At 38.1% G+C, this 27694-nt stretch overlaps 1 protein-coding gene across 12 annotated transcripts in view; it reads right to left on the reverse strand.

The window, feature by feature from the left end:
- Positions 1–14982: 14982 nt before the first annotated feature.
- ADGRB3 (adhesion G protein-coupled receptor B3) overlaps positions 14983–27694 on the reverse strand; it is a 446612-nt gene continuing 433900 nt past the window's right edge. For 7 of the 12 annotated variants that reach the window (XM_021530142.3, XM_021530143.3, XM_021530139.3 and 4 more), the window contains 3 exons: positions 26042–26077; positions 17710–17814; positions 14983–15801 (listed from right to left, as the gene is read on the reverse strand). In XM_021530142.3, coding sequence (XP_021385817.1) covers positions 15613–15801; positions 17710–17814; positions 26042–26077 — 330 coding nt within the window. In that variant the 3' untranslated portion in view covers positions 14983–15612. Of the gene's footprint in view, positions 15802–17709; positions 17815–26041; positions 26078–27694 lie in introns of those variants that run through there. The other 5 variants (XM_021530145.3, XM_077782362.1, XM_021530144.3 and 2 more) reach the window with 4 other exon arrangements.

The raw sequence follows: 27694 nt of genomic DNA on the forward strand, positions 1-27694 counted from the left end.
TTTAATATTTTTTTTTTCTTTTAATGAAATATTTTATAAAAATTCATGGTTTTCTTGGAATGTCATCTGCTTTTAATAATTTTAAGATGTGGAGAAATATGTGTCATGGGGATTTCAGATATGAGTTGCAACAGCAACCAGGGGAACCAAGCATTGTCACTTATGCTGGATCCTAGTCCTTCTCAGCTCTATCTGTGACTGACAATATCTGTACTTCGACCTCATCTCTATTATTTTTGCATCCATGTCTTGCTCTGTTGTGTAGCTCCTCTACTATAACTTTTATCATATTATCTTGCAGAGTGCCTGGCCCAGGACCACTTTATTTTTATTTTCTGTTATCTCCCTGGCAGAACTACTCATTTGTTTTCTTGTCTGTATGTGCTATTCTCAGCCTACACCTTATTATATTAATTTTCACTTGGTTGTTTTTTTTTTATTTTTCCTTTTTCTCTTTCTTAAGATTCTCTATACTTCTAATCCATAAGTCATTGCAGGAAGGACACACTGAAAACCTCTCTCTCCAGGCAGAATGGTAAATTGCTTTTCATTATATGAGTCTGATTTCTTGAAGTCTTCAATTTTACCTCGGTCCACTTTTATTGAAAAAAACACAACAACATTCAAAGCCAAGCAGACAAATCAAATACATTTTGAGAATGATGTTGAAAGTAAATATTTTATTTTGCATATATTTAAGTGAAATTTATTGCAAGAGTGCAAAACTGTAATTTTTAAAGGCAGAGTAGATGTGTTTACTGCTAAAAACACCCTGATGATTTACTAGCATGGCAAAGAAAAATGCAGGAGAATTTCAGAAGTAGTGTCTTGCATGGCAGCAGTGAGGATTGTGTCTTGCCTGGTGTTCACAGTTTTGCTTGCAGCAGTCTGGAAGTAGCTGTTTGTGGGATGCTTCATGCTCTTTTTTATAACTTGATTTGGTGAAGAGCCAAATGAAGAGCCCTGATGTCAGTGTACAGGAATCTGACTTTCTGGAGTTATTTGTGGAGCAAAATTGTTCCTGCACAGATGCATTTCTTTTTTTAATTCCATTGGTCATGCACTAATGAATTTCTTTCAAAAGACCAACTCAGTAAGGACAAAGTTGAATTTTAATTTTATAGATGAAAAGTGATGCATTTCTTAGCCATTGAAAATCAGCATCTCTTCCTTATTCGTGAGAGTATGGAATAATGAAGACAATAATGAAATCGTTGTCAGACATGGAAGAGGTAGGAAAGCACATTTTAGTATCTTCCCTAATGTATTTCTGCAAAGAAGTATGCTCACAAATACATGTAAAGGTCAAGGAAAGCCTCCAGCAGCTGTGGAAGTTAATTTTGTTACATTCTATTTTTAATTTTTTTTATTTTAAATTTTTCAAATTTTACTGCAATTCCTGAGCATTTGCCCTATCTGTAAGAAGTATGGAAGCTTTAGGCAGAAAACAATTTCATATCTTGGCACATTTCATACGCCTATTGTACATTGTCTCCTGTCCTCATGCTTGTACCAATCTGTTAGGATGGCATAGTTTCAAGTTGGTCAGACTTACCCTAGGAAATTAAAGAATCTGCCAAAATTAGTATGAAGGAAGTGAAACTATCCCCTCCTCAGAACATCTCAGACCTGCAGTATCAGTCTACTCCAGTACACTGATAGGCTTGTAGGAGGCTTGTAGGGTTAACTTCTGCTCTGTGATTCTTCTGCAGAACAAGAGGAGCCCCTTATATACTCCCTTACAACTTTTCAGATTACACATGCACTCATCTGGCCTCTCAAGGAGAACCTCAGTTTGAGCTAAAATCATCCAAATTTGGCATAGAGCAAGTTTGATTCAAGGAAAGATGTCTCAAATGTAGAGTTCAGGTGAAAAGCTGGGTTTTGTCTGCCTTTTCTCTGATCTTGAAAATCTAACCAGTTGAGATCTGAGTGACTGTATTCAGGATCAGACTTTCCACATAAAATTGTTCTTGCTTACTATAGGTTCACCTGTCTTGAAAAGCCTAATGCTTGACACTTAAAATAATAGCTTTGCTAGGCAGGAGGTGCTATTTCTCCACTTCTGGATTTTAAAGACAGACTGAATGCATACAATAAAAGACTACACAGATGTGTATCTGTGACACAATGTATCTAGGAAACACTGCAATTATGAAAATATAACAAGTAGTTGTTTAAATTTTCAGAACCCTAAGTGCAGGTAATATAATTATTTTTTTATATTGCCTGAAAGGGAAGCTTTTATAAGTTGTTTGTTCCAAACAAAACTGAAATTCTCAAAGCATCTGGAAAGTTTCATATGGTATTTGGGATGTCAGTAATGATAACTGGAGCTCAACTTGCCAGAGTCTTCCTTTAAAACAGGAAAAAGAAAACAAATGCATAGATGTATTTTCCTGATTTATGTGAGAGCATTACACATAAAGAGAGATTGAACAAATTACATACACATCAAATGTGCAAATCTCTGTATACACTACATGGGAAAAGAGCTAACTAGACTTTTCTTGCTTTGTTTACACTTGTACAAATAAGAGATAGCTCTGATGAAACCTATGGATTTATTCCAGATCTATCTGGTATTAGGAAGAACAAAATATGTCCTAATTTGCTTATCTCTTCAGGTAAGATGATCTACCTGCAGTTCAAGTAATTTGATTTGCAATCTTTCTGGGTTTTTTGAGAAAAAAATGTTACGGTTCTTCTGTAAAAGAGAAGGATTTTCCAATACTCAGGAACTTGAAACAGTCAGCTTATGCATCTACAAGAATACTTTGCTGAAGTGAAAACCCTGAACCTGTGTATTTCAGAGCAAATGACACATCCCCTGCTGACCAGAGCAGACACTGCTGCTCCCCTGATTAAATGGGTTCCAAATTTTGATGCTTGTATCTGCATCTTGCATGTGGGAATTAATTCTCAATCTGACTGTATTAGAGCTGACAGCCCTCTAGGCCCCTCCAGCTGTCACCAAAACAAATTCTTCACCAGCCTTCCTGCCTGTCCAGAATGCCTTAAGCAATAAGGCACATATTTTTCTTGTTTGTGCCCATCTATGGTGACACAGATGACAAAATGGCTGAAATAAAGCTGAAGCATTCCCTGGCAAGGAGAACTCGCTGCCTTCTTCTTCTTATGCAGGTTAATTCAGTTTTCATATTTGACTCTGATGCTGTGGATGTGAAGCCTGCTGGCTTCAAAAATAGGTGCTGCTGGTTGCAGTCAGGGTTGCTGACTGGTGTTTCATAAACAGTCACATCCTGGAGAGAACTGTGGGGTGATTTTATGAGCTTTGAAGTAGAAGTGGAACTAACTAGCACACCACAGTGTGTCAGTTCACAGAGAGGGCAAATAGACATCTGGGACACAAAAAACAGCTGCTGAGATGAGGCATCCCTTTGAAATGCTAGTACACTTTGCAGTAGTCACTTCGTGAACTAGGAAATCAGTGAATTGTAGTAATTTAATTTCTGATCATTGTGAAATTTCTTTGATGGCCTGAGTTGCTAAAGATTTTTTAGAGAGGCTCTTGAGATAAAAAAGCCATTTAAACAGACTTACTTAAGTCCTCAATCTATTTTAGACTCTCCTTTTTCTCTTGTAGATCCCTTAATCTTTTCAATACTTTTCTTCAGGCAGCAGGCCAGCAAGTAAGAGTCCACAACAAAGCTCTTAGTGATTCCATCATTCTTAATTCTTTAAAAAGAAGGATGGGATATTTGACTCCTTTTTTTCACTAAATGGCAAAGACAGTTCACTTTGTTTTCCCATCCTTCTTACATCTAGACAATCAGTACTGCTGTCAAGAAGATTTGGCAGGAAGGTCAGTGGCAGAGGTACAACCATCAATTTGCTGCTGCACATCCCAGATGTGTGCTGCACATCCCAAATGGTGCCAGGCAGAGGGTAATGTGAACCCTTCAGCAGTTTTAGGCCTGAGAGATGAGTGGAGATTAGAGACTTCACTTCTCTCGTGCTTTGTAGTAAGACTAGCACTAACAGGATCTTCATGCTGGAGTGCAGCAAGGGTATCCAGTCACCTCCCCTCAGGGTCAGAAGAATGGGATGCACAGTGGTAGGATATGTTGGTACTGGGATTTTTTCTCTTCTCACATCTTAGTGCTGCTAATTGCCTCACTTCTACATGGGCCAGCAGAAGGACATGGATTTAGGCCACACTAAGGGCAGGAATTTCGATCTGGTGATGAAAGAACTTCAGCACAGGTGGAGAAGGACATGTTGACAAGCACCTCCTGGGCACACATCTGGCTGTATTCCTAGTGAAGTTTCAGTATGAGAGGGTGGCAGTGTACAGCTTCTCAGGAGCTGGGAGAAAGAGTCTGTTTCTGGAAAAATGAACAAGCAACGTCCTGGTGACTGACAGGTCTGTTGCTGCTGGGCCATCTCTTCTGTGTGACATAGCTTCTGCCTTGGCCTTTCTTCACTGCCTGGGCCTCGCAACCTGCTGGGATACAAAAACACACTGTGTGCTGTCCTCTGCTGTCAGACAAGGGAAAGGATGGCTGAGCAGCTGGCTTGTTCCTGTGCCTAGACCTACACAGGTTTTGATGGGAGTGGTGGATAGAGCATCATCTGAAGTGCACACCTTCTCCATCCTGGAATAAGCTCTGGGGACCCCAAGCAAAAACTTTCCTTGCCCAGCCTTGGCATTTCCCACAGCAATCTAACTTCTAATAACAAAACACGATTATTGTGTAAAAATAAGATTAAAAAATATTCATTACTCATATTTGAAAATTAATATATTATCATACTGAAATATTATTCATACAGTTTTTTATCATTATCTTTTAATACGTGGTTAGCATATTTTGAAATAGATATTTTGGAAGAATGTAAAATTTATTAGTATTCACTTTCAAAAATATAAAAAATATATCTTTCTTAGTCAGTGGTGTTAACAATATTAAACCCAATCATCTATTTGGGGGAAAATCTGGAAATTTAATAAAAGTTATAATTGTACCAATATTTACCCTATAAAATACTAGGATTGATATCTAAGTCACGGTACAGGTCACAAGTAGACAAAACATAGTGATTAAAGTGAGATAAATACATCCTGTTGTCTTTAGTCTGTATGATAAAGTTGAATGTGGACTCAAAGCTGACAAGCATTTCCTGATTGAACAGCTGGTATGGCAACAACTATTAAATTATGTGAAATACATACTTGCAATTAGACAGGTTTCCTCAAATAATCTCACTTGTTCAGTATTTTTACATGTTCAGTGGGTCTTCAAGCAATGTGTGAGCTGCAGTCTGTTAAATTCCAAATATTATCTCAGGAGATCCATCCTTGCAGAAGTGAAATGGTTTGAAGATGTGACAGCTGTAGGAGCTGATTGTTTTGGTAGTGATTAGATTTGAGCAATCTGGTCTAGTGGAAGGCAACCCTGCCCAAGGAAGGGGTGTTGGAACTTGATGATCTTATGGTCCCTTCCAGACCAGGACATTCTATGATTCTATAATTCTACCCAAGTTAAAATGCCAGAGGATGGCAGTAAATGGATGGGAAACCAGGTGGGTAAAAAAATTGTTGAACTCAGAGAGTTTGTGGGTTTAGAGGCAGATTGTAAATGCAGCACTGCAGGGGTCTCTTTTGAGACCTGTCCAATTTGTCAAAGGTGCAAGGTAATGCATTCTTACCAGGTTGGCAGACATATGGCAAGTAGTTGGTATGTCCAAGCAGGGCTGCCATGCAGAAAAATTGGAGGGATGGGCCAAAAGCACTGTGCAGAAGAGATGTACATCAGCATCCTGGGCTTTTTTTTTTTTTTATTTTTCTTCACTAAGAAACCTTTGGTTGATGCCTTTTACAATTACAAATTATTCAAAATCAGATTACATATCTTGAGAAAAAAAATCTCTAAGCACTAGATTTAGAAAATTACCCCTCTCCAAAAGGTTATCTGCTTATGTATTTGCTTGCTAATACAATGCCATAGAGCTGGTCAAGAGAGGAGGAAAATGTTCTGAACACAAAATTTCAAAATGACCTGAGAACCCAGGGTTTTGTAGCCAAGTACTTACCAGATAATAATCCATACAAAATGTGTTATTGATTTCCATACTTATTGTAAACTCTGTGGTGTCTTCAGATCTTCGGAGGTTTCCAAAGTTCTCCAGTGCTTTGGGATTTTAGGTGTACTGAAAATGGAAGAAATGGTTGTCTAACAGAGGTTTCAACCTCCTATTTAGATGCAAAACCTGGATCCTGTCTTGGGAACTCATTCCAAACAAGATGAATAATCATGTTTTTTTCCTAACTTTTGAAGACTTTTTGCATTAAGTTCTTAAGAAGTTCTGATGCATACTTGGAAGGCTGTCATCCTCTAAGAGGGCTCTTTATTAAAATAGGGGACCTCCTGCTACGCAAATATTAATTACTGCAAAAAGAATGATCTTTCTTTCCCTTACCCAAATTAATAAATTTCTTTACTGCCATCACAGTTTTAGAGGAACATAGGATACTAAGTGACTATTGGAAAGTAAATAAAAATAATTACTTAAAATCTTCTTTTAATTTAATACATGTCTTTGTGATGAGCTTTAAAAAAAAAAAAATTCAGGTCAAAGTTAGTATCTTTTAACTTTGAATATATTTACATGTTGTAATACCTTTTAATTGCCTGGATAATTGTCCCTGTTGTAGTTTAACACCAGCCAGCTGCCAAGCACTGCACAGCTGCTCTCTCACTCCTCCACCAGTAGGATCCAGGAGAGATCATTGGTTGAGATAAAGACAATTTAAGAGGGAAAGCAAAAGCCATGCACATGAGGGAAGTAAAATCAGGAATGAATTCACTGCTTCCCAAGGGCAGGCAGGTGTTCAGCCATCTCCAGGAGAGCAGGGCTGCATCACAAGTAACAGTGACTTGGGAAAACAAACGTCCTCGCTCCAACCTTCCTCCTTCTCCCACCCACTGTATACACTGTGCATGATGCCACAGGGTCTGGAATATCCCTTAGGTCAGTTTAGGTCACCTGTCTGGGCTGTGTCCCCTCCCAACCCCCCATGCAGCCCCAACTTTCTCGCCAGCCTGGCAGTATGAAAAGCAGAAAAGGCCTTGGCTCTGTCTCTGCTCAGCAATAACAAAAAACATCTCTATAATTAATCAACCCTGTGTTCAGCACAAATCTAAAACACAGTCTCATGCCAGTCACTGTGAGGAAAGTTAACTACCCCAGCCAAAACCAGCACAGCCCCCAAAAGATAGCCATCATGCTATAACATGGTGCTGAGACAGATGATTTGGAACTTTTTTTTTTTTTTGAAATTACGTATGATGAAATTATGTGCAGTTATTTCAGACCAAGAATTAAGCATGTTTTAAAAGTTTATAATATTCTCTTATTTTCTTAGTTGAGAGATAATGAATTTTTAAAAATATATTTTCCATATAAACCTGAAAGTCACCATTTGTGGCACAGATTAGGTTTGGACTGAAATACAAAACACTATTCCCTCCTTTCTCATGCAATAGTAATTAGAGGTATTTTTATGGTGTAAGAGATTTTCCTTTCTACTTCTGTGTAATCTCCCTTGAGAACTGGTTGGTTTTAAACTAATTGGTTAAGGGAGCCACTGAGGAATCATCCTTATGTTTTTCTGTCAATTATAGTGTGTAATTTTTTCTCAGATGTCATGGCCTGAGTCTACCCACTAACTGCTAGGGGCTTTATCTGCTCTGAGGTGGGGATTGTGTTTCCTTCTTTGCATAATTATTTACTGGTCAGAAGACAGTATGAGGAAGCTGGAAAGCTTCTCCAGCCTACTCATCTGAGAAAGGTTTGAACCACCACCTTCTGAGTTTCAGGAAGGCATCACAGGACCCCTGTTAAACACACTTGTCGTCTCAAGTCTGGCCTCTGTGTAAGCAGAAATAAGAGCATCAGGGGGCTAGAGCCCAAAGAAAGGTAGCTTGACTGTTGCCCAATTGTTAGGAGATTCTAATGGAGTGAAAAATCAAGATTGCAGCACCAGGCAAGTATTCATATTCTAGCACACCATTTGGGGCTGATATCTAGCATCAGCTCAAAGCATAACACTGTAATTTTCCTGGCTCCATAACTCTGTCATGCCTGCTTGACCCATATTTAATCTTCCAGAATGTGCTTTTTTACAGTCTACTGATACTTGGCAGTTTAAGTTGTCCTGGGCTGTGGTCCTTTCCCTCTCAGGAGGATGAGAATCTGGATAATCCACATACAGGATTTAGAGGTGTAAAAATAAAATTATAGAGAAATTGAATCCTCTATTTGAACTGACACAAATGTTCAGAAGAGGGGCAGGCAAGGTAGATTCTGATTAAATAGTGGCACTGTGTGATAGTGAGGGTAGCTCTGACATTTATAGGAAGTTGGGAGATCTGACATGGTACCCATAATCCCAAACCTCCCTGAATTAATAGCTGGAAGCAGGATATCCTGGAGCATCTGAGAAAATCTTCCCCTGTAGTGGGATTCCCATGTTAAAACTAGTATCATTTTAGATGTGGGGTGAAGTTTTCGTGTCAGTGTGCAGTCCCCATGTAAATGTTTCACAAAATATGGGCCATCTCACATTAACTGCATCCTTCTTCTAGTAAAGGGAAAGCTGGATTGGCTTTTAGACTCCATTGACTGTATTGACCTGTTCTTCAGTGATTATAATGGGAGTTTAGACTTTAGCTCACAAGTTGATGTCTAAATCCTACTAAATCTGGTGCTTAATTTAGAAGAATTTTATTGCCCTCATGAGGCTTTTAAATTCTTTGTGCAATCAATCTGTACTTAGAGAACTGGCTGAGTCTAGCTGGGGTTCAGAGGTGCTTCCCTTTTTCTGTAGGTTGCAAAAATGACCTGGATAGCTACAATAGGCAGAGTGAGATTGCCCTGCAGAGTTCTGTGTTTGAAATTTTGTCAGGACAATGTTTTGGTTAGAATTCTAAATTAGATAGAAAGGATTTTGCCTATCTGTCTTTACAAACCACAGATAATTCCTGCTTGATTTAGGAACCTAATTACTAAAAAGAGCTCTGAAAATCTTTTCCTGATACATATTCCTTGAAAAGAACATGGAATAAATGGTTAGGTCCAAGGAGACACCAAATAAGAAATTGAACATCTACATACATACATACTAATCAATTCCAGTTTTGTTTTGTTTTTTTTTTTTTTTTTCTTTTTTTAATACTATGAGGTCCTTCAGGAATCATCTTTTGCAATTTCCTAAATCAATAATTTAGGGACATGATTCAATAAATCATTCAACTGGTAAAAGGAATAGTTTTTGCTGTTCTTAAAACTGGATTCTGAGAACCAGATTTTTAAAGTATTTCAATTCTTAAGGATTTGATCCACAAAAGTACTGGGATTTTTTGATGGTCGTAAGATTTAGATGCCTGTTTCCTATGCTTGCCTCCATATGTTGAACAAGGCACATTATCTGCTTATACAAGGTATACAAAGTAAACATCTCCAGCTGAGCTTCCCAACAGCTGCACAAGATAATCAACAAGAAAACAAACATTCAGACTAGAGCCATCTAGTCTCACCTCTATTGAGGACCTTAAGTCACAGGGATGAGCAGACATGAGCAGCAGATCCCAAGCCCTTAGTCTTAGATGCCCATTCTATGTTTTCAAAAAGAGAGTCAGGAAGTGATGGGCATCCCCCTCAACACACAGCTAGAGGAAGGAGGTTCACCAAAATGGAAATAAAAATTGAGAATTCAGCACACTTCCAGGCTGTGGGAAACAGCTACTACTCCATCTGAAAGGATTCACATAGCCCTTGCTCCCTTTTGGACTGTCACCTAGTCAGTGGAGAGATCTCTCTGTCAGTTTTGGTGCAACTGTGTAACTTAGGAAAGAAAGTCAGTCTTCACATCACCAGGGAGAAGGAGCAGCAGAAAAAAAAAAAAAAAAAAAAATCAGTGTACTCATGAAGAGAATTAAGAGAAGCTGCTGGTGCTCGTTTCTTGCTCAAAGAGATGGTGATATCTTTTCTATTAAATGGTTAGATAACAAAAATGAATGTTTAAATATTTCTAAGGTTTTGTGTTTCCCACTGAATAAAAAGGAATTTTAGAAGCTTCCTAATAGAGTTTTTCCTTTTTCTACATGAAACAAACAGAATAATGAGTTATGGATTTACTGAACTCATTTAAGAACTTTAGCAGACTTGTATTTCTACATGGGAACTAACTGAGCATGGGTTTGTAATCCTGAAAAAAGAGGCATGTGTGGGGCCAATAGCAGTAACTTATATAGTTGAGGGAGGAAGTTGAATTGGTTCATTATTAACTGTTCCTCATAAGAAGTAATGAGGTATAAAATTACACCAGAGAAGAACAAGAGGATAAGTCCTGTAGTATAGTTAATTGGAGTAACTCAGTGCCACAGGATGGTCCAATGCAGTTTAAGAGGCAATTTTGTCAAAACCAGATAAGTGGCTCTTACTTTATCTTACAATTGTAATTAATGGACAAAACACTTCAGTGGGAGTGCTAGTGTTGGTATTCATGCCTATCTTATCAGTAATTGAATTTCTCTTAGTGAGACCACTTATGCTTTCCTTACAAAAAAGATGTTTCTAAAAATATAAGTAGAAAAGACTACAGCATTGCACTGTTTGAGACCCAGCTAGAAATGAATCACAGCTCCCCAAGCACATATTCAACTGGGTATCTCTCTGGATTCCTCCTTCAGCACATGAGAAGAGGTTTGATTGCACAGGTGAGCTCTATGACACTTTTTTGAGAGAGGGAAATAAAGTTTGCTCCTACAAAATGCTTCTGGTGCCTTATCCAGAGATGCAGCACAGCCTTGAGCTAACACCTGAGGAACTGAGAGTCTGCTATCAGTGCATGTCTCCATCTGCTGATTGCCAACAGATTTCTAGATCCCCTCCTATAGCCCAATGGAAAGCATACCTGATGCTGTGATGGATGCTTCCAAGCGGGAAGCAGGCCTTTTGTTAAACCTGGTCTGCCAACTACGGGAAACAGAGACAAGCCAAAGCATCAGAGAGCATTTCTCCTGATGCATCTTGGGGCTTGGATGTTTTTTGCTTCATTGTTTAGTTTTGTTTGTTTTTAAAAGAAATTATCCCAGTTTAATCCTGTGTAAAACAATATTAGATGAGTGTCAGGACAACACTTCCAAGAGCACTGATACATTGCTTGAGAAGAACTCAGACTCAGTAGTTAATTAAATGGAAAAGATCTCTAGCTTTTTGTCTTTTGTCCTAAATCTACATTACACACAGTCATTAGCATTACGTATATGCCAACATTAAACCACTGGTACTCCAAAGGTGCATCAGAATGGCAGCACTCTCACCCCTTGTAGCGTTACTTATACTCTCCTCCCTTCTTATCTCCAAGAGATATTCTAGAGCTGAAGAGAGTTCTAGAGTTTCTAGAGTTTAATAGTGACTAATTCATAGTTTATCTCCAAGTTTCTGGGTTAAATAATATCACTTTGGCAAAGGCCCGTGTTGCAAATAATTTTGGTATGATCACAAAACCCCTTTACACAGCCTTGAAATCTTGGACATCTTGAACTCTTGTCTGAGTGATCTTTGGCTGCTCAGCTAGATTTCCTGTATGCACGGCTTCCCTACACTGAAAAATCCAGGCCATATTTTGTTTAGCATTAACTTGCCAGAAAAAAAGTCTTTCCCTGAATACGCATCAAGAAGGAGACAAAGGAACAGAATAGGGTTTTATACAACTGTTAATGTGTATTTAAACTGTTGAGAAAACGAAGCCTTCAATAAAAAAGATTTTTGCCTCTTGTATATACATCTAGGGAATATATATTTTGAGTTGCTTCTGGGTAAACTCTGGGCTGAGCTCAGCTGCCTCAGTCTCCTCCAGTGCTAGTGACAGGAACATTGGCTGAGCCCTCAAGCACCTGAACCACCTTCAAACACCTGAACCTTTCTGTAGCTGCAGCTGGACCCCAGCCAGGCCATGCTGAGTGGCACTAACTGGTAAGCAGATGCAGGGCCCCCTGTCATGTCTGTGTCTAGTATGATTTAGGGAGTCCTGACTTAATTCTTGTTTGCATATAACAAAATGCCAAACATCTGCTCAGTGCTTTATCAACATTAAAGCCAGTGCATAAAAGTTTGTACTCTCCTGCTGGGCTCAGTCTGACATGCATCACTTCAGAGACATTGAGCAGAAACTGCAAGTATGAGTGGCATCTTGCTTATGGAAAACAAACTCTGTTAAGAGGAAGCAGTCAGATCAGTAGACAAATATACTGGGTTTCAGCATACTTTTAATTTCTAAATATGAAATATATAAGAAAATAAAAATGCCTAGCATTTTCTGCTCAGAGGAGCACAAACTCTAAATAAAGAGGCACTGAATGTTGCACATCTGAAAGCACATCTGTGACTGCTGTGTGATACACAAACACCCAGGCTAATGCTAAACCTGAATCCACTGGGTTATTAATAACAGTGCAACTGGGTCAGCAGCCTATTGAGTGTAAACTGATTTACCATGTTTCCTGGGTAAGTTTGCAGCCTACCCTAAGCGTTCTACAGTTGTAACTAGACCACCATTGAACATGAGTGAGGTCATATAAAGCTTATACAAATAATTTCTGCATTACAGTTATTGAAATACCAAGGTGTTCAAGATTTGTATTATGTTTAGATCAGTCAAGGAGGATGCTAAGGCTTATATCTGGATTCAGGGGTCTAAGCTTCCTCATTTGGGCTCAAAAATTATAAATTTTGTAACACATACCCTGAGACTTCTTACCATGTGGAATGAAATCCTTCAGAAATGTGCAGTTTCTGTTGTATGTAGTGAGAGGTTTTTGGTGCACTATCTGATCTGAAAAGTTAGGAGGCTGCATAGCCAGCCTTACCATCTGCCTCCTTCTGCATCAGCCTCTTGAAAAACAGCCAGTTCTGTTTGACTGATGTATCACAGTGTAGAATGATAGAATCACAGAAACATTAAGGTTGGAAAAGACCTCCAAGATCATCAAGTCCAACCTTGACTGAACACTACCTTGTCAACTAAACCACAGCACTAAGTGACAAATCTAGTTGCTCCTTGAACACCTCCAGAGATGGAGACTCCACTACATCCATGGGCAGGTCAGTCCAATACCTAACCACCCTTTTTGTGAAGAAATTCTTCTTGATGTCCAACCTAAACCTCCCGTGATGCAAGGGCGTCAAGTCCACTTCTGCATCCTGCCACTGGTTGCCTGGGAGAAGAGACTGATCCCCACCTGGCTACAGCCTCCTGTCAGGGAGCTGTAGAGAGGGATAAAATCTCCCTTGAGCCTCATTTTCTCCAGGCTAAACAACCCCAGCTCCCTCAGATGCCCCATCACAGGACTTACTCTGTAGACCCTTCACCAGCCTTGTTGCCCCTCTCTGGACATGATCCAGCATCTCAACATCCTTCCTGAATTGAGGGGCAGAGAACTGGACACAGCACTCAAGGTACAGCCTCACCAGTGCTGGGAAGAATCACAGCCCTGGTCCTGCTGGCCACACCATTGCTGATTTGGGCCAGGATGCCATTGGCCTTCTTGGCCACCTGGGCACAGCTGGCTCATGTTCAGTTGCTGTCAACCAGCACCCCCAGGTCCTTTTTCCTGGGTTGCTTTTTGGCCACTTTGCCCCCAGCCTGAAGGATTGCAGGGCATTGTTGTGACCCAAGTGCAGGACTTGGCACTTGGCTTTGTTGAACCTCACAGCATTGGCCTCTGCCCATGGATCCAGCCTGTCCACATCCCTCTGCAGAGCCTTCCTGCCCTCCAGCAAAGCAACACTCCTGCCCAATTTAAGTAAGTTGTTGGCAAACTTATGCAGGGTGATAGTAGTACATAATCTAACCTCCAGGCACCTAAGCCAGTTACTGGACCTGGTACCAGGCTGATGGCTAGTTATTTCTTACTTGTTTAAAGATATAGTCCCTGAGGCATGAGATTACAGAAGTTTTCACTCAGCATGAGGTGCTCACTCAAAGCAGGCAAAGACAGGCTCCTTTTTGTGACTTAAATACCTTATGGCCTGGAGAAATGATTGCCAAACTGAAACACTTTCTGAAGATTGGTCCCAAGGTTGATCCTAAGTACTTTTCTCTTAACAGATGGATGCTGATCTTCCTCTTCCAATTCTCTGGGTTAAGTTCTCACTGACAAGCCTCTATTCTTATCTTTTTTCTTCCTAAGCAGATTGGTGGTCATGTTTTCTTCCTCTCTAAGATCCCTCCAGCTAGTAGGCTGCAGGATATTCACTTTTATACAGCAGGAACCAAAATAGTTTTTGAAACTTTTTCCTAGAACTATGACATCAGAAGATTTGAGATATCCTTCCAACTATGTCCCCCACAGCTATGCTGTAGATGAGATTTTTGAAGATGTGGTTTTGATTCTATGCATGGAATAGGAGATTCCTATTCCTAAAAGTTTAACTGTATTTTCAATACAAAGAACAATCATATTCTACTTGTGATTCATGATGAAACTGACTCAGTTTTCTTGGGTTTGGTTAATTGTTTTGGTGGTATTTTATAAAACTAAAATGCTTAGGAACTTTTTTATCTTGAGATTATTTTGTGTTATGCAGCAAGAACACCATGCACAAGATATAATGATTTCAAGTCAGTGTTTTCTTTGGGTGCTGTGCATTGAAACTTAACTTATTTTCCATTATCTGTCTTTCTAAAAATAGACAAAAATCCTTATAGGACAGAAAAATTGTAATAGTATTCTGACAAGTCCAATTTATATTGTACATTGTCGGGAAAAAAAAACCTAAGAAAATGCAGAATGGCTAGAAGCCTACTAATATGAACTTTTTGCAGAAGCTACATACAACATGCTATTAAAACTGCAAATACATATTCAATACTTGTGTTTTATAGAAAATTGTATAAATATTCAAATTTAGGAGAAACAATATAGAATAAAATGCACTAGGAAACTGATATGTAGACAAAGGTTTATTTACACCATACAACATTTTAAATATTTTATACACAGCTGCAGCAGAGAAAGCTATTCTGAGCTTTCCAGAGAAAACTGCAATAATAAAGATGTGAAATATATTATTCATATAAAAGTGAGATTATTACTTTATTGCATTTAAAGCAATGAAGAATGTAGCTCAACAGACATTCATTTAATGACAAAAACTTTGCTTTTATATTATAAAGTAAAAAGTGTAGTAATGGCCAAACAGACTGTTATAAACTTTAAAAACTGCATAAATATATACATTGTGCTTCATGGTGAAGTTTTTTGAAAACTAAACCAAATGAAGCTGTTACAACATGAATCGTTGCTTGAGGTTTATCTATAAAGATTACCTTACAAATCCATTCCACGGGTACTTACAACACACGATGGTAAGAATTGTACACCTGGTTCTCCACTAGCTGCACTAGTGGGAATATACTGTACGAAAAAAACCACTGACATTTGGCACAGGAAGAGCCTGACAAAAGTAGTTGCAATGTTCAGACAGGAGTGTCAGGATCGTCAGGATTCCCAAAGTCTTTTTATTGTCAGTGCTATTAATTATTTTTACTTTGTTTCTGTTTTGTTCAGTTCGTTTCTGTTAAACTTCTGTTTGAAAGTCACCTTCTTGCACATCTAAAGGCAAGTTCAGACACTTCTCCCATTCTGCTGGTCTGAGTTCTAAAGCATCTTTTGCCTCTGTGTCTAATACATTTATTGTTGTATAGTGTTGGTAGTCACCTGTGGTTTTGAAACTGTCCCATGGAGCCTTGCTGGGTCCTGAGTTCTCCTGAAGACCAAAGAAAGAAGAATTAAAATCAAGGATGAAATAATGCAGTTTCCATTTATAAGGCTGTTTGCTGACGTGCTCTCATGAGACACAGAAGCTGGAAAGGGGAATGGGTTTGCAGGGAGCCAGGCTGGCGGGTGCTCGGCACTGCTGCGATGCTTTCTCTGTGAACAATCAACATTTTGGCAGGCTCCTCACCTGAGCTGCCAGCTAAGCCCTTTCTTTCACAAGAACCAATGTGTGAGGAATGGGCTGAGAGATCCAGTACCAACAGACATCTTTCTAATAGTGGGAGAAAAGAGGGAGAAGAAAAAGGAAAGTAACAGAGAAGAGTTTGTTGCTTGAAATATGGAGTGGTTTGAAACAGAGACTGCCAGCTGGATTTTAAATTGTGGCAGGTGCATGGAAGATGACAGAAACCTTGATAATGCTGTGAGAGCCACCTTGCCTAGGTTGATGAGCTCACCTATATTAGGATTAACAGACTGAAAGGTGGTTATTTTCTACTGAATGATTTTTATTTTTTTAATGCTATGTTTTATAAGGTAAAAGACTTTATGGACCAATTTAATTAGAGATTTCTGCTGTAACATGACAGGTGGGTTTTAGTTGCTAAAATCCAGTATTTTTGCACCGTCTAAGATGCCTTTGGACTTTCTTCTTGATCTCCAACTATCTTTCACGAGAGGTGCAGATCTCCTTTGAGCCCTGTATCACTGCTGCCTGTATTGTGCTGTAAACCAAGACCTCTGCCTAAAATAGCCTGAGATGCCTATATTTAGGTACCTGGATCATTCTCTGACTGTCTCACAAACAGATCATTCCTCTAGGCAGCTTTTAGTAGCAGACCTTACAAAAGCACAGCACCAATGTGAAACACAATAAACACAACTCTTCTACTGAGATTCCCTTTGAGATTTTGAATTAATTCAAGCTTTATGTGAATAGCAAATCTCAAGTAGGGAGACAAATGAAAATGTTACATGTCAGCTGATCTCAAAAGGGAGAATGAGAACTTGATACAAAATAGCACATATCACAGAGAAAGGTTCATCAAAGAATCAGGGCTAAATTTATGCTGGATTAAGATGATGTAAAAGATGTAAATCCATTGGCCTCACATCTGCTTAATACCTCTTCTTCATGTCTGAAAGCAGCTCTTCTGAAAAAATTATAGAATACAATGATTCTAGCTCAGTTCCATTTTATATACAAGTTTCACATTATAAAATTATATAAAATTATTACTAATCAAAATATTACTGATAAAAATATGTCAGACTAAATTAGCTGTTTTGATTAGGTAGAATCAACTATTTCCTTGCTCTCATTATCAGGTGTAGTCAGAGTGTAGTGCATGTGTGCATGAGTGTGCGTGTGTATAAATTTGAATTATGATGATAGCAGCTTCAACTCAGGATTATTTAATTATTGTTTTTCCCGTTGTAAATATTTATAAATCTATTTTGGAAAAAACATGGCATTACAGAGATCTTGTGTGTTTTCTGGATGATTGCACATACAGGTAAATCCATCTGGACTTGTTTGTAGAACCAAATTTATTATCTCCTTGCCTAGCTAGAGGGAAAGCCTTATTGGTCAAATTATATCATGAGCTGCTTTCTCAGTATAAAGGCCCTTAGACACAGAAGGCACATGCAGATTTGAAGTGCATTCCCTACAGTTCAATTACTTGTCATCTATAATGATGTTAGTGAGTTACTTATGGTCTAACTGTAGAATCCAATGAGTCTTGTCATAGGTTGGATTACTGAAAATAGCTTTGGTTCTCATTTCTGAGGTACCTAAAGGTGAGGTATTCTTGGGAAATGTACTGGAGTCAAAAGGCTTTTGTTTCACTGTTGTTTTGGATCCACCATATTTTAAATATAATAGAAGGACACTTACCATACTGCCTGATTTTGGTACATCCCGAAATCTGTCCAGAGTCTGAAATTTCTGATTTAACTCTTGAAACAATTCCATATGCCTCTTTCTTGTATGCATGACCTTCTGCAAAATGGAATATACTTGCTTATATATATAATTGAATCTGGTTGTTTTGTTTTGTATTGCTTTTTGTTTTCTTGTGGTTTTTTTTGTTTGTTTTTTTTTTTTTCTTTTTAAGAGAAGCATTACTTTTTCCAGCATAATAAAGTAAATTGAATTTGGCAGGGCCATCTTTTCCCTACATATTTGACCAATGGAAGTAAATTTCCCTGGCCATTCTCTCTGCTGTGTTTAATGATCCTCCTGTGTACAAAAGATTGTTTTAACCCTATGTCTATTGAGTTGCTGAAATTAGGGGCCACTAATGTTAGCTTGGAAGTATTTTGAAAGTAATGGCCATTTCTCAGAAGAATATTTCTCTTGCATATGAAGAATATTTTCTAGAACTGTTTTCAGCATGGATGTTTAAATTTTAATTTCTATAGGAAAGCAACTGCACTTTTAATGGTCCCTGTTGGAATAATTTTTATGAGAATGCTGAACTCAGAATCTTGGCTCAAAATGGGAAACTCCAAATGTTATGTCTTTTTAATTAGACATCTTCTTGTCATTCAGATCATCATAAAGCACAGTTGAACTCATTCATATTAACAATAGTAGGAACATTTTTTCAATTTTATTTATTTTATTTCATGGACAAAGAAATTGGAAACTGCCCTCCCTCTAGCCCATGCTGAAGGCACTCTCATACAGAAACTAATTATATGGCATTCCTGTGAAAGAGGGGTGACACCAAAGGGCCCCCACAATTATCACACCTTGGTGCACAGGCCTCAGCCATGTATCTGCCTGGGCAGCTACTTGGAGAGTGAAGCCTGTTTTCAAGCCTAGATTGCAAGCTATGCTCATCAGAGCTGTTTTCAAAGGAATTAATGCTCAGTTATGGATTCAGAAAAGCCTCTGGAGCCAAGCTGAAGGCTGCTTACTGTTTGACCAGTCTCATGGTTCTGTGGTCTGGATGGTTTGGGGATGGAAGGGTCTGAGGATGCTTCACCTCAGTCCAACAGTGGATGGGCTTGGCTTTGCTTTTCTTAAGCTTTGTAACTGCTTGAACTTGAATTACTTGAACTTGAACTGCTACCAGGGCAGCAACCAGGAATGCTGACAGACAAGGTGCAAGACACAGGCCTTTGTGCAAGTCCTAATTTTGTGTGAAGCCTGATTTTCCCTGGAGTTGTGAGCAAAATCCTTAAAGCTTATCTATGTGGTGCTTGAGTGTGACCATTTCCATCAAGCCTAGGTTAGTACCTTTTAAAATGGAGTGACTATAGATGACTCTCAACATTCCTTTATCAATGCCAACTTTATCTTTCACCTGCATTATGTCTTTAGAGATTTCTTGAAATGTGGCTGCTCTTTTTGCCAGGCATTTGTATTGCTATGCAGTAGAATAATACAGGTAATACCTGTATTAACCTTAATACAGCCATACAGTGGCTTGAGAAGTTGCTCACTTCTGAGGAAAGGAGTTTGGCAATATGTCTCACTAAGAGACATGAGACATCAGAAATTAAAGACCTATTAAGTTGAGTTGTGGGGTGAATAAGGGAAAACCTTTTGCAGTATTTGGTAATAAACTCCTTGCAAAAGGTAATTTAGTTAGAAATAGCTATCTAAATTTATGAGAGGAGTTTTACTTAAGTGACTTCCTAGGGATTCTTTTCAGATATTGCTGCTATGGTAGATGGGAGTATATAGCAATTTTCATATGCATAAAATTATAAAAAGAAGTTCTATCTCAAATATTATTATTGGTTTAAAAAAGGAGGCTGGTCATGGGAATAAAACAATTTTGGTGGGTTAAACCACTAGCTCTAAAAAGCAGGAAATAATGTAACACTGTGAAACAAGTATCTCCATTTGGAAACTTTTTAGTAGAAAGCTGGGAATATAGAGAATGCTACTTTCTGATATCTTTTCCTTAATTCATGTACCCAAGATGTCATTAAATAGCAAACATGAATAATGCAAATGTCTTACTCAGTTCATTACATTATTCCTGAGGAGAAGCAGGTGGGAGGAGAAATAAAATACTTGCACCGGGAAGTCTGCCAGAAAAAAAATCTTTACATTTTATACTTAATAGCAGCATGACTGTTATGAACATGTACCCATGGATCTTTTGGTTACTTTGTGTTTTCCTGGCTTCCACTCCATACTTCCTACCTACTGACACCCACTCCCTCCCTGTTGCTTATAGAGAACAATCTGAACTGAAGGTACAGCAACTTAAATTTCCAACTTTAACTCTCAATTTCTAGACTTCTTTTAAATTTTTGGTTATCTCCTTTCTAGAAAATATGCTCTGTTGGGTAACTCATTCTATTTTATGAGAAAAAAAACCTACAAAGTATTTTAGCCTGTTATTCTGTTTTCTCTATTAAATGGGCAATGTGGACTACACCCCTTTATTAATCTTAGAAATACTAAGTTTTAACAATACAAAGCTGGAGATCTTAACCACTAATACTAGGATGATTGTAGCAGCATCAGGATGTGAAAAGGATGGAAACTGAACTTGTGCTGCCCTTTTTTCTTCAGGTACAGCTGCACAGTTGCCCATTGATGTTGCATCCCTGCCAGAAACACCAGTCAGCCACCAGGCTGCAGACACACATCTTCTTGTGGTGTCTCCTGAAGGTTCCATAACTCTTGTGCCCCACACCCTAAAGGGGGTCAAGCTGAATCAACACCCCTTCCACATTTCTACTCCCACTCTTAAATCAGATAGACTGTGTATTTTGAAGAGAAGGATTCAGAATGCGGATGGCTGTCAGCAAGATGGGGAAAGCTTAAAATGTAACTCTGTACCCAGCTCCCTTTTTTATTTATGATAGGGCTTTATCTGAACTCTAACTCAAGACAAATACAAATATTTAATGATATGCCACCTGCAGTACTGTATTAAACTTTGGGGTTCCCAACATAAGGTCCATGTTGGAGTGAGTGTAGTGGAGGGTGACAAAGATGATCAGAGGGCTGCAGGACCTCTCCTGTGAATTCAGACTGAGAGAACTGAGGGTGTTCATCTCTAACAGAAATGAGAATGCTTCAGGGAGATCTTACAGCAGCCTTGCAGTACCTAAGGGAGGCCTGCAAGGAAGCTGGAGAAGGACTTTTTACAAGAATATATAGTGACAGGAAAAGTGGTGATGGCTTTAAGCTGAAAGAGGGTAGGTTTGAATTAGATATAGAAAAAAGACTTTTGTGAAGAAGGTGATGAGACACTGGAACAGGTAGACAGAGAAGCTGTGGATACCCCATTACTGGAAGTGTTAAAGGCCTGGTTGGATGAGGCTCAGCCTGGTCTAGTGGAAGGTCTTCCTGCCAGTGGCTTGGGCTTAGCTCTAGATGACTTTTAAGGCCCCTTTCAACCTAAGCTATTCAGTGATTCTGTGATTTGTGGTCAGTCTCATAAATAACAACATAGTCATCATCATCATCGCCGTTACCAAGTAATTTAATTTGCCTTGGAGATTTTCTTCATTGTTGCAGTTAAAAATGTTCTCTCTCAAATCTTGAACAAAGCAGCTAAGTCGAAAGAACAGATGGGGAAATGCCTTCCCAGCCCTCTAATTGAAACATGCTGTTGTTTCAAGATGTTATAGGTATGATCAGTTGCCAAACTTGGGAACAAGAAATAATTTTTACCTGCAGGCATAATTCTTTTACCTTTGCTTTAAAGTTATGTCTTCAAGTTAGTAAGAGAATGATTTTAAACTTTTGTGAGTTGTAGTAGTATTATAATAAGTAGCTATGGCAGATGAAATTCTGACAGAATGCAGCTCCAGCAACCAGTGATCACTTTAGCATTATCAATAGACATGTTGGTGCAAGTCTACTGATCTGTGGAAAGGAAAGAAGACAGTCTAGTATTCGCACTTGTTCTGTGTATCCTTGCTCTCCCTCAGATCTGGAGATGCCTTGAATCCTGGGGATCAAGGTAATGAGGCATTTTCTGAATTATTTGGCATAAATACTGTTAACAGAGTAGATCCAATGAATGGCTGATAGAAATGAGAGAGTGGGGTAGCTGGGGAAATCCAAAAGTCAGACTCTCTCAAAGAACATAAAATTTTGAACATTTTGAATCCTAAAATGCATGCCAATAGTACTGTTTAGCTCTCCTGTATGTTTTTGTAACTGCCAGTGTTCACCTATTATAAAGCCCTCCTGGGAATTTCTACAGCATCTGTATTTCTGTTCAACATAATTACAATGAACTTTATTTGATCTGACAGCTAACTGTTAGTGCTAAGACTTAATGAAAATCTACCTGTCCAGCTGTAGAGAAAAATGACAGGAGTTGGAGGGCACTTAGCTGGGGTTAGCACAGCCTGTGGCATTGAGGATCCAAAATGTCCAGCCCTATAATTTTGCTCATGTTTTGGACACCAGACTGCATGAATGAGTCCAAACTTATCTTTATTAATAGCAAGAAAAGAGCTGTAAAGTTGTTTCATGTTGACTGTTCATTTAGCAAACTTCAAAGTTCAACTAGATTGGTCAGTGTTTTACAAAATCTAACTGTGGACAGTATATTATGTAGCAGAAATACTTCCTGCTGACAGACTAAGCCCTGTTTATTACACTCTGTCATTATTTTTTTTCTTTCCTACATGAAAGGATAATTTAAGAATGTAATGGTAAGCTATTTAAAAAGGGAAAAATAGATACAGGTGCCCAGTTTTGATACCCCCCCTCTCTAACCACCTTGATATCTATGGTAAGTGCATGACAGTTTTGATGTCATCCTTTTCTCTCTGCCTTTTTTTTGACTGAAACACATTTTCTATAACAGAACCCACACAGATACAGAAGTTTTGTTATTTATAATCCATTTCAAAGGCCCTTAAAACAACATATGTATTTTTGATGTATTAGGGATAACAAAGACAGAGAGTATTTTGTGATGTTATGTAGTCTTAGTCTAGTTGTGTTCACATTGCATAGCAGCTGGCTTTGTCTTTCTTCTGTGGCTCTTGGAGAAAAATGGCATTTCTCATGTTATTTTATAATGCATTTTTATTAGTTTTCTTTCAAATTATTTATATTAAGGTGAATGTTCCATTGGAAGCCACTAGAATTATTTTATTTTTTAAGTATGAAACCATGAGTAAGTATATAGTAATAAGTCAAACATGTCCAAGACAATTCTTTGGCAACAACTAATATGGAATGTTCTCCATGAATACTAAACTCTATTAAATTCCCTTAGTCTAAAAGCAAATTGTCTATTGTGAATAGTACCCAGATTGAACTGAGTTCCTTAATGACACCCAAGAACTTCTTGAAAAGACAAGGGTGGTGCAGACCAAAATAGTGATGGTCTTTCTAAAAACAAATCCATTTAAAATCTGGCATTTCTGGCACCCAGGAATATTTCCTCAAATGTCTAAGTTATTGAGATAGACATAGTTGGAGTATCTGCCTTGAATGTCTATAGAGACACGTGAAAGTTTGAGAGTGTAGAGACTGCAGAGAAAGTGTTAAAAGGAAAAGGACAGAGGTAGCCAAACTTTTCCCACCCTTGTCCACACTGCATACTTAACATTTGTTATCTTCAGAACCACATCCATGTCATTTTATGATTTGGAATCCTCAGAAATATGGAAGGGCATTGTCTCAGAGAGTGCCAGCTGGCACTGGACACAGACAAAGCAGTGAATGTGTTAAACATTTAAGTAGTATGTTCAATCCCTTTGGCTTGATCTTACATCCAGACTGTATTCAATTTTGCAGTCAGGCTGCTTTGGGGAATCCAAAGAGCAGCATTTTGGCCACACCACATTATCTTCACATTTTTTGTCTTTTTTATTTTATTTTACCTTATACAGCCATACTATGTGTAATGATACAGGAAAGCCTACAGACTTAAGCAGAAAAATCATAAAATTGGGGGTGAGGTGGGGTTAGTCTGCATTAATACTTGTAAAACACAGTAGCAACTGGCACAGTATTGCTGATGCTCTCAGTTCCTCAACACTCTAGCACCCCAGTGGCCCCATCCTTTCCTTTTTACAAAGAAAAAACAAATTCCTGCAGTTTAATAGTAATTCTAAAAATACTAGGCCTTGGAACAACAGTATTGCAAACAAGTAAACAAAAAGGTGTAAATAAACAACACACAGCTGGGAGGAGTGGCTGATACCCCAGAGGGCTGTGTAGCCCTTCAGAAGGACCAGGACATGTTGGAGAGATGGGCAAAGAACTGTTTGAAACTCAACAGAGGAAAGTGCAGGGTCCTGCACCTGGAGAAGAATAATCCCCTGCACCAGGGCAGGCTGGGTGCTGACTGGCTGGAAAGCAGCTCTGCAGAGAAGAACCTGGGTGTCCATGGACAACATGGAAGAAGAACCATGAGCCAGCAGTGCCCTTGTGGCCCAGAAGGCCAATGGTGTCCTGGAGTGCATTAGAACATTGTCAGCAGGTCAAGAGATGTGATCCTGCCCCTCTACTCAGCCCTGGTGAGGCCACACCTGGAGTGCTGTGTCCAGTTCTGGGCTCCTCAGTAGAAGAGGGACATGGAGCTCCTGGAGCATGTCCGGGGAGGGGCAAAAAAGATGATTAAGGGATTGGAGCATCTATCTTTTGAGGAAAGATTGAAGGAATTTGGCCTGATCAGCCTTGAAAACAGATAACTAAGAGTGGACCTTATCACTGTCTATCAGTATCCAAAAATGGTGTTGAGGAGGTTTCCAGGCCCTTCCCAGAGGTGTCAAGCAACAGGTCAAGAGTTAAAGGGCAAAAACCGATGCACAGGAAGTTCCACCTGAATATGAGGATGCTGTGCAAGTGACCTTGCACTGGCACAGACTGCCCAGAGAGGTGTGGAGCTTCCCTCACTGAAGCTATTCAAGAATCACCTGGGCACAATCCCGTGCCATGTGCTCTAGGATGACCCTGCTAGTTGTATTTGAGGTTGGACACATGGCCCATTCTGTGGTCCCTTCCAACATGACCCATTCTGTGAGCCTGTGAAACCATGTGAGTCAAGAGAAAATATGTAATGAGAAATCCTCTTTCTTGAGGGCAGAATGTGTACGGCATTGTTGGTGTTTATTTGGTGTTGGATTATGTTCCTGAGTGACATGAAGAATGTTTTACTATCTGTTGCCACAGAGAATGCTCATATTGTAATATTTCTACTTTTCAATGACAAAACCAGTAAAGTTTAGAATTCTTTATATCACTACAGTTATAAAACTTATGATTGAATTTAATATTAGAGTTTCTTGCTCATCAGAATTTTGCTATTGTTTCATGTATTTCTTCTTCCTTTCTATGTATTTATCCTAAAGTGTATTTAGGGTAATTGCAAACAGGGGAATTTTTGATGTTATGGTTGATATGTGCTGAACAATCTTTCAAATTTTAGCCCAATGTCTGTAGGTTCCATACAAATATAATCGTTCAGTTTCTTTGGAGACACACAAAGTGAATTATATCAAACTGCTTTTATGCATGAGTAGATGCCCTATGTGAAAATTTCAAATTATGAACAGCCCCTTGAAAACTAACTGCTGTATTCCTTCTGGTAGAAATCAGTGAAAAAAAATTCAAACAAATCTCTAAGAGACTTAATTGTATTGACTGAGAACAAAATGGTCATTAATGAACACAACTAAACCTTCTCACTCGACAGGATCTAAGTCAGAAATTATGCATATCCAACCTAAAGAACCTTACGTGAACTTAATTTTTTATATAGCATGTGATCCATAAGCTTTGACATCCACAGCACTACATCATTCAAAATTTGACACATTTATAATCACTACTTGGATGTGAAAGTCGTATTTCAGTAAAGTAGTATTGAAGAAGGATAAAAGAAATTATTGAAAATCCCTTGAGCAAGGCAAACTTCTGCTGTGATTTAACCTGTCCTATAAAAGTGTCACGGTTTTTCAGTAAGTAGATAGCCAGCCAAAAAAAAGAGGAAAAAAATATCAAAAAAACCAAACCCAGATGAAAATGAAAAGGCAAAGAATTTAAAAACTGAAATAATGATGGTTAATATTGGAATATGACAGCCTGATCTCAGAATATTTTGCAAACAAGTTGCACCAAAGTAGTTTTAATGAATTTTTCATCATGTTCTGTACAGTATCAATTGGACAACCCTATTGCATTTACTATGCCAGAAGGCTAAAATCTACTAAAATGAACACTTCACATTTACTTTTAGGAAAATACTTTTAATATTCAGGAATAATTCAGTAAAACTTACTTCAAAGTCAAGGTCCGAATAACGTGATTTTCTTCTCTATTAAGCAGTAAAAAAAAAGAAAAAAGAGGTTTTATTAACAAGGGGACTATTCAAGTCATATTAATGAATCTAAATAACATTATTTTTTTCCTATCAGGTATATATTATGTATTTTGTAAGGAGATAGGGATTTTGATCTTGATAATTTAAGAGTAATGTGTGACTTTGCATAGTTTATTAGACCAGTATAATCATATTTTCTCTGAAATAAACCAGAATGCATTTCACTGGGATGCATAATGTGCATGTTATTTGCATGCAATTGAACCTGTTGGTGTATAAAATATTTATATACTTTCTGTGGTATTTGAAATTATCATAATATTTATACATTTTTACACAGATACCTATACATATCTATGATTTAGACTTTTTATAGGTTTACAGAAATTGATTCTTTCCTACATCAATCGTACATTGGTACAACTCCATTGATTTTAATGGAATAAATGACAGCAAAACCAAGCCGAAGCCATAGCTTCAGCTTGTTTCTTTGCAATGACAATCTGAATGGAGAAAGCAATGACTTTGTTTTAAACTTATGACAAATCTGATTCAAAGCATCTGATATAAAGCAAGAATGATTTACTAGTGAAGTAATTACTTGTATAAAATGCAACAGAATATGATTGCTTAGACATGTTACAAATAATTTAGCACAGAATTTTTTAGATCCATGAAGAAATCAGTTATAAAGTCAAACTATATAAAAAAGAAACAGGAATATTTTAAAGAAGGGATAAAAATATTTTTTAAGAGTTGGAAATTAAATGGCTTGCAATAGATTAAAGAGATGTAGAAAGAAGAAGCTAGGAGAACTGAAAAGAATGAAAAAAACTTGAGAATGAAGAAAAAGATACATCCATCTTCAGGAAGCAGGGTTAAAGAAGATAAAAGTAGTCCCAAACCCAAAAAGTTTAACCCTAATTTTTATGATAGGGTTTGATGGCTTTAAGTCATGGTGAAGGAACCTTTTCACACCACACTTAATTTCTTCAGTAAAGAAGAATCAAACTCACTAAGTCAAGAGGAAGAATGTTTCTGATTTTGATTTTATTTGATTTAACAAACCTACAGGTTTTAGTAAGCTGCTTTGTTTTCCTGAAATGGAAAGGAATTATTTTACAAGTCTTCCAGCTGTAAAAAGTGGAAGATGTTTGGCCTCTGAGCCCTTGATTATACCAGTTTGTGACACGTTGTCTGGTTTTGTAGTAAAATTTTAATGCTCCAATCCACAATAATATAAGAAATATTACTGCAACACTGTCGACACTCTGATGCCTAAAGGGCTCTGAGGCTCTATAAAAGAACAGTCCAAGTTAAAACAACCAACAAAACAAGCTTTGGAGAAGCTATCTTTAGTCATCAGGGCCTGATTTAAAGAGAATCTATGCATTTGTGATGAGGAATGATCTACTTTTAAGGTACAATTAGACCACATCTACCACTGAGAAGGCTCAGTGGTTACAAAATAAGAAACATGTACAATAGATATTGCAGTGAAGTATACAGGAGTAACTTTGAAAATGTTTGAAAAAGCTATTTTTAAGTTAGAATTTGGTAATAAACCTGATACCATTGAATTCTAAGTAAAAATATAGCAAATTAGGAGAA

Source organism: Lonchura striata, chromosome 3, assembly GCF_046129695.1.
Source record: "Lonchura striata isolate bLonStr1 chromosome 3, bLonStr1.mat, whole genome shotgun sequence".
Lineage (NCBI taxonomy): Eukaryota > Metazoa > Chordata > Aves > Passeriformes > Estrildidae > Lonchura > Lonchura striata.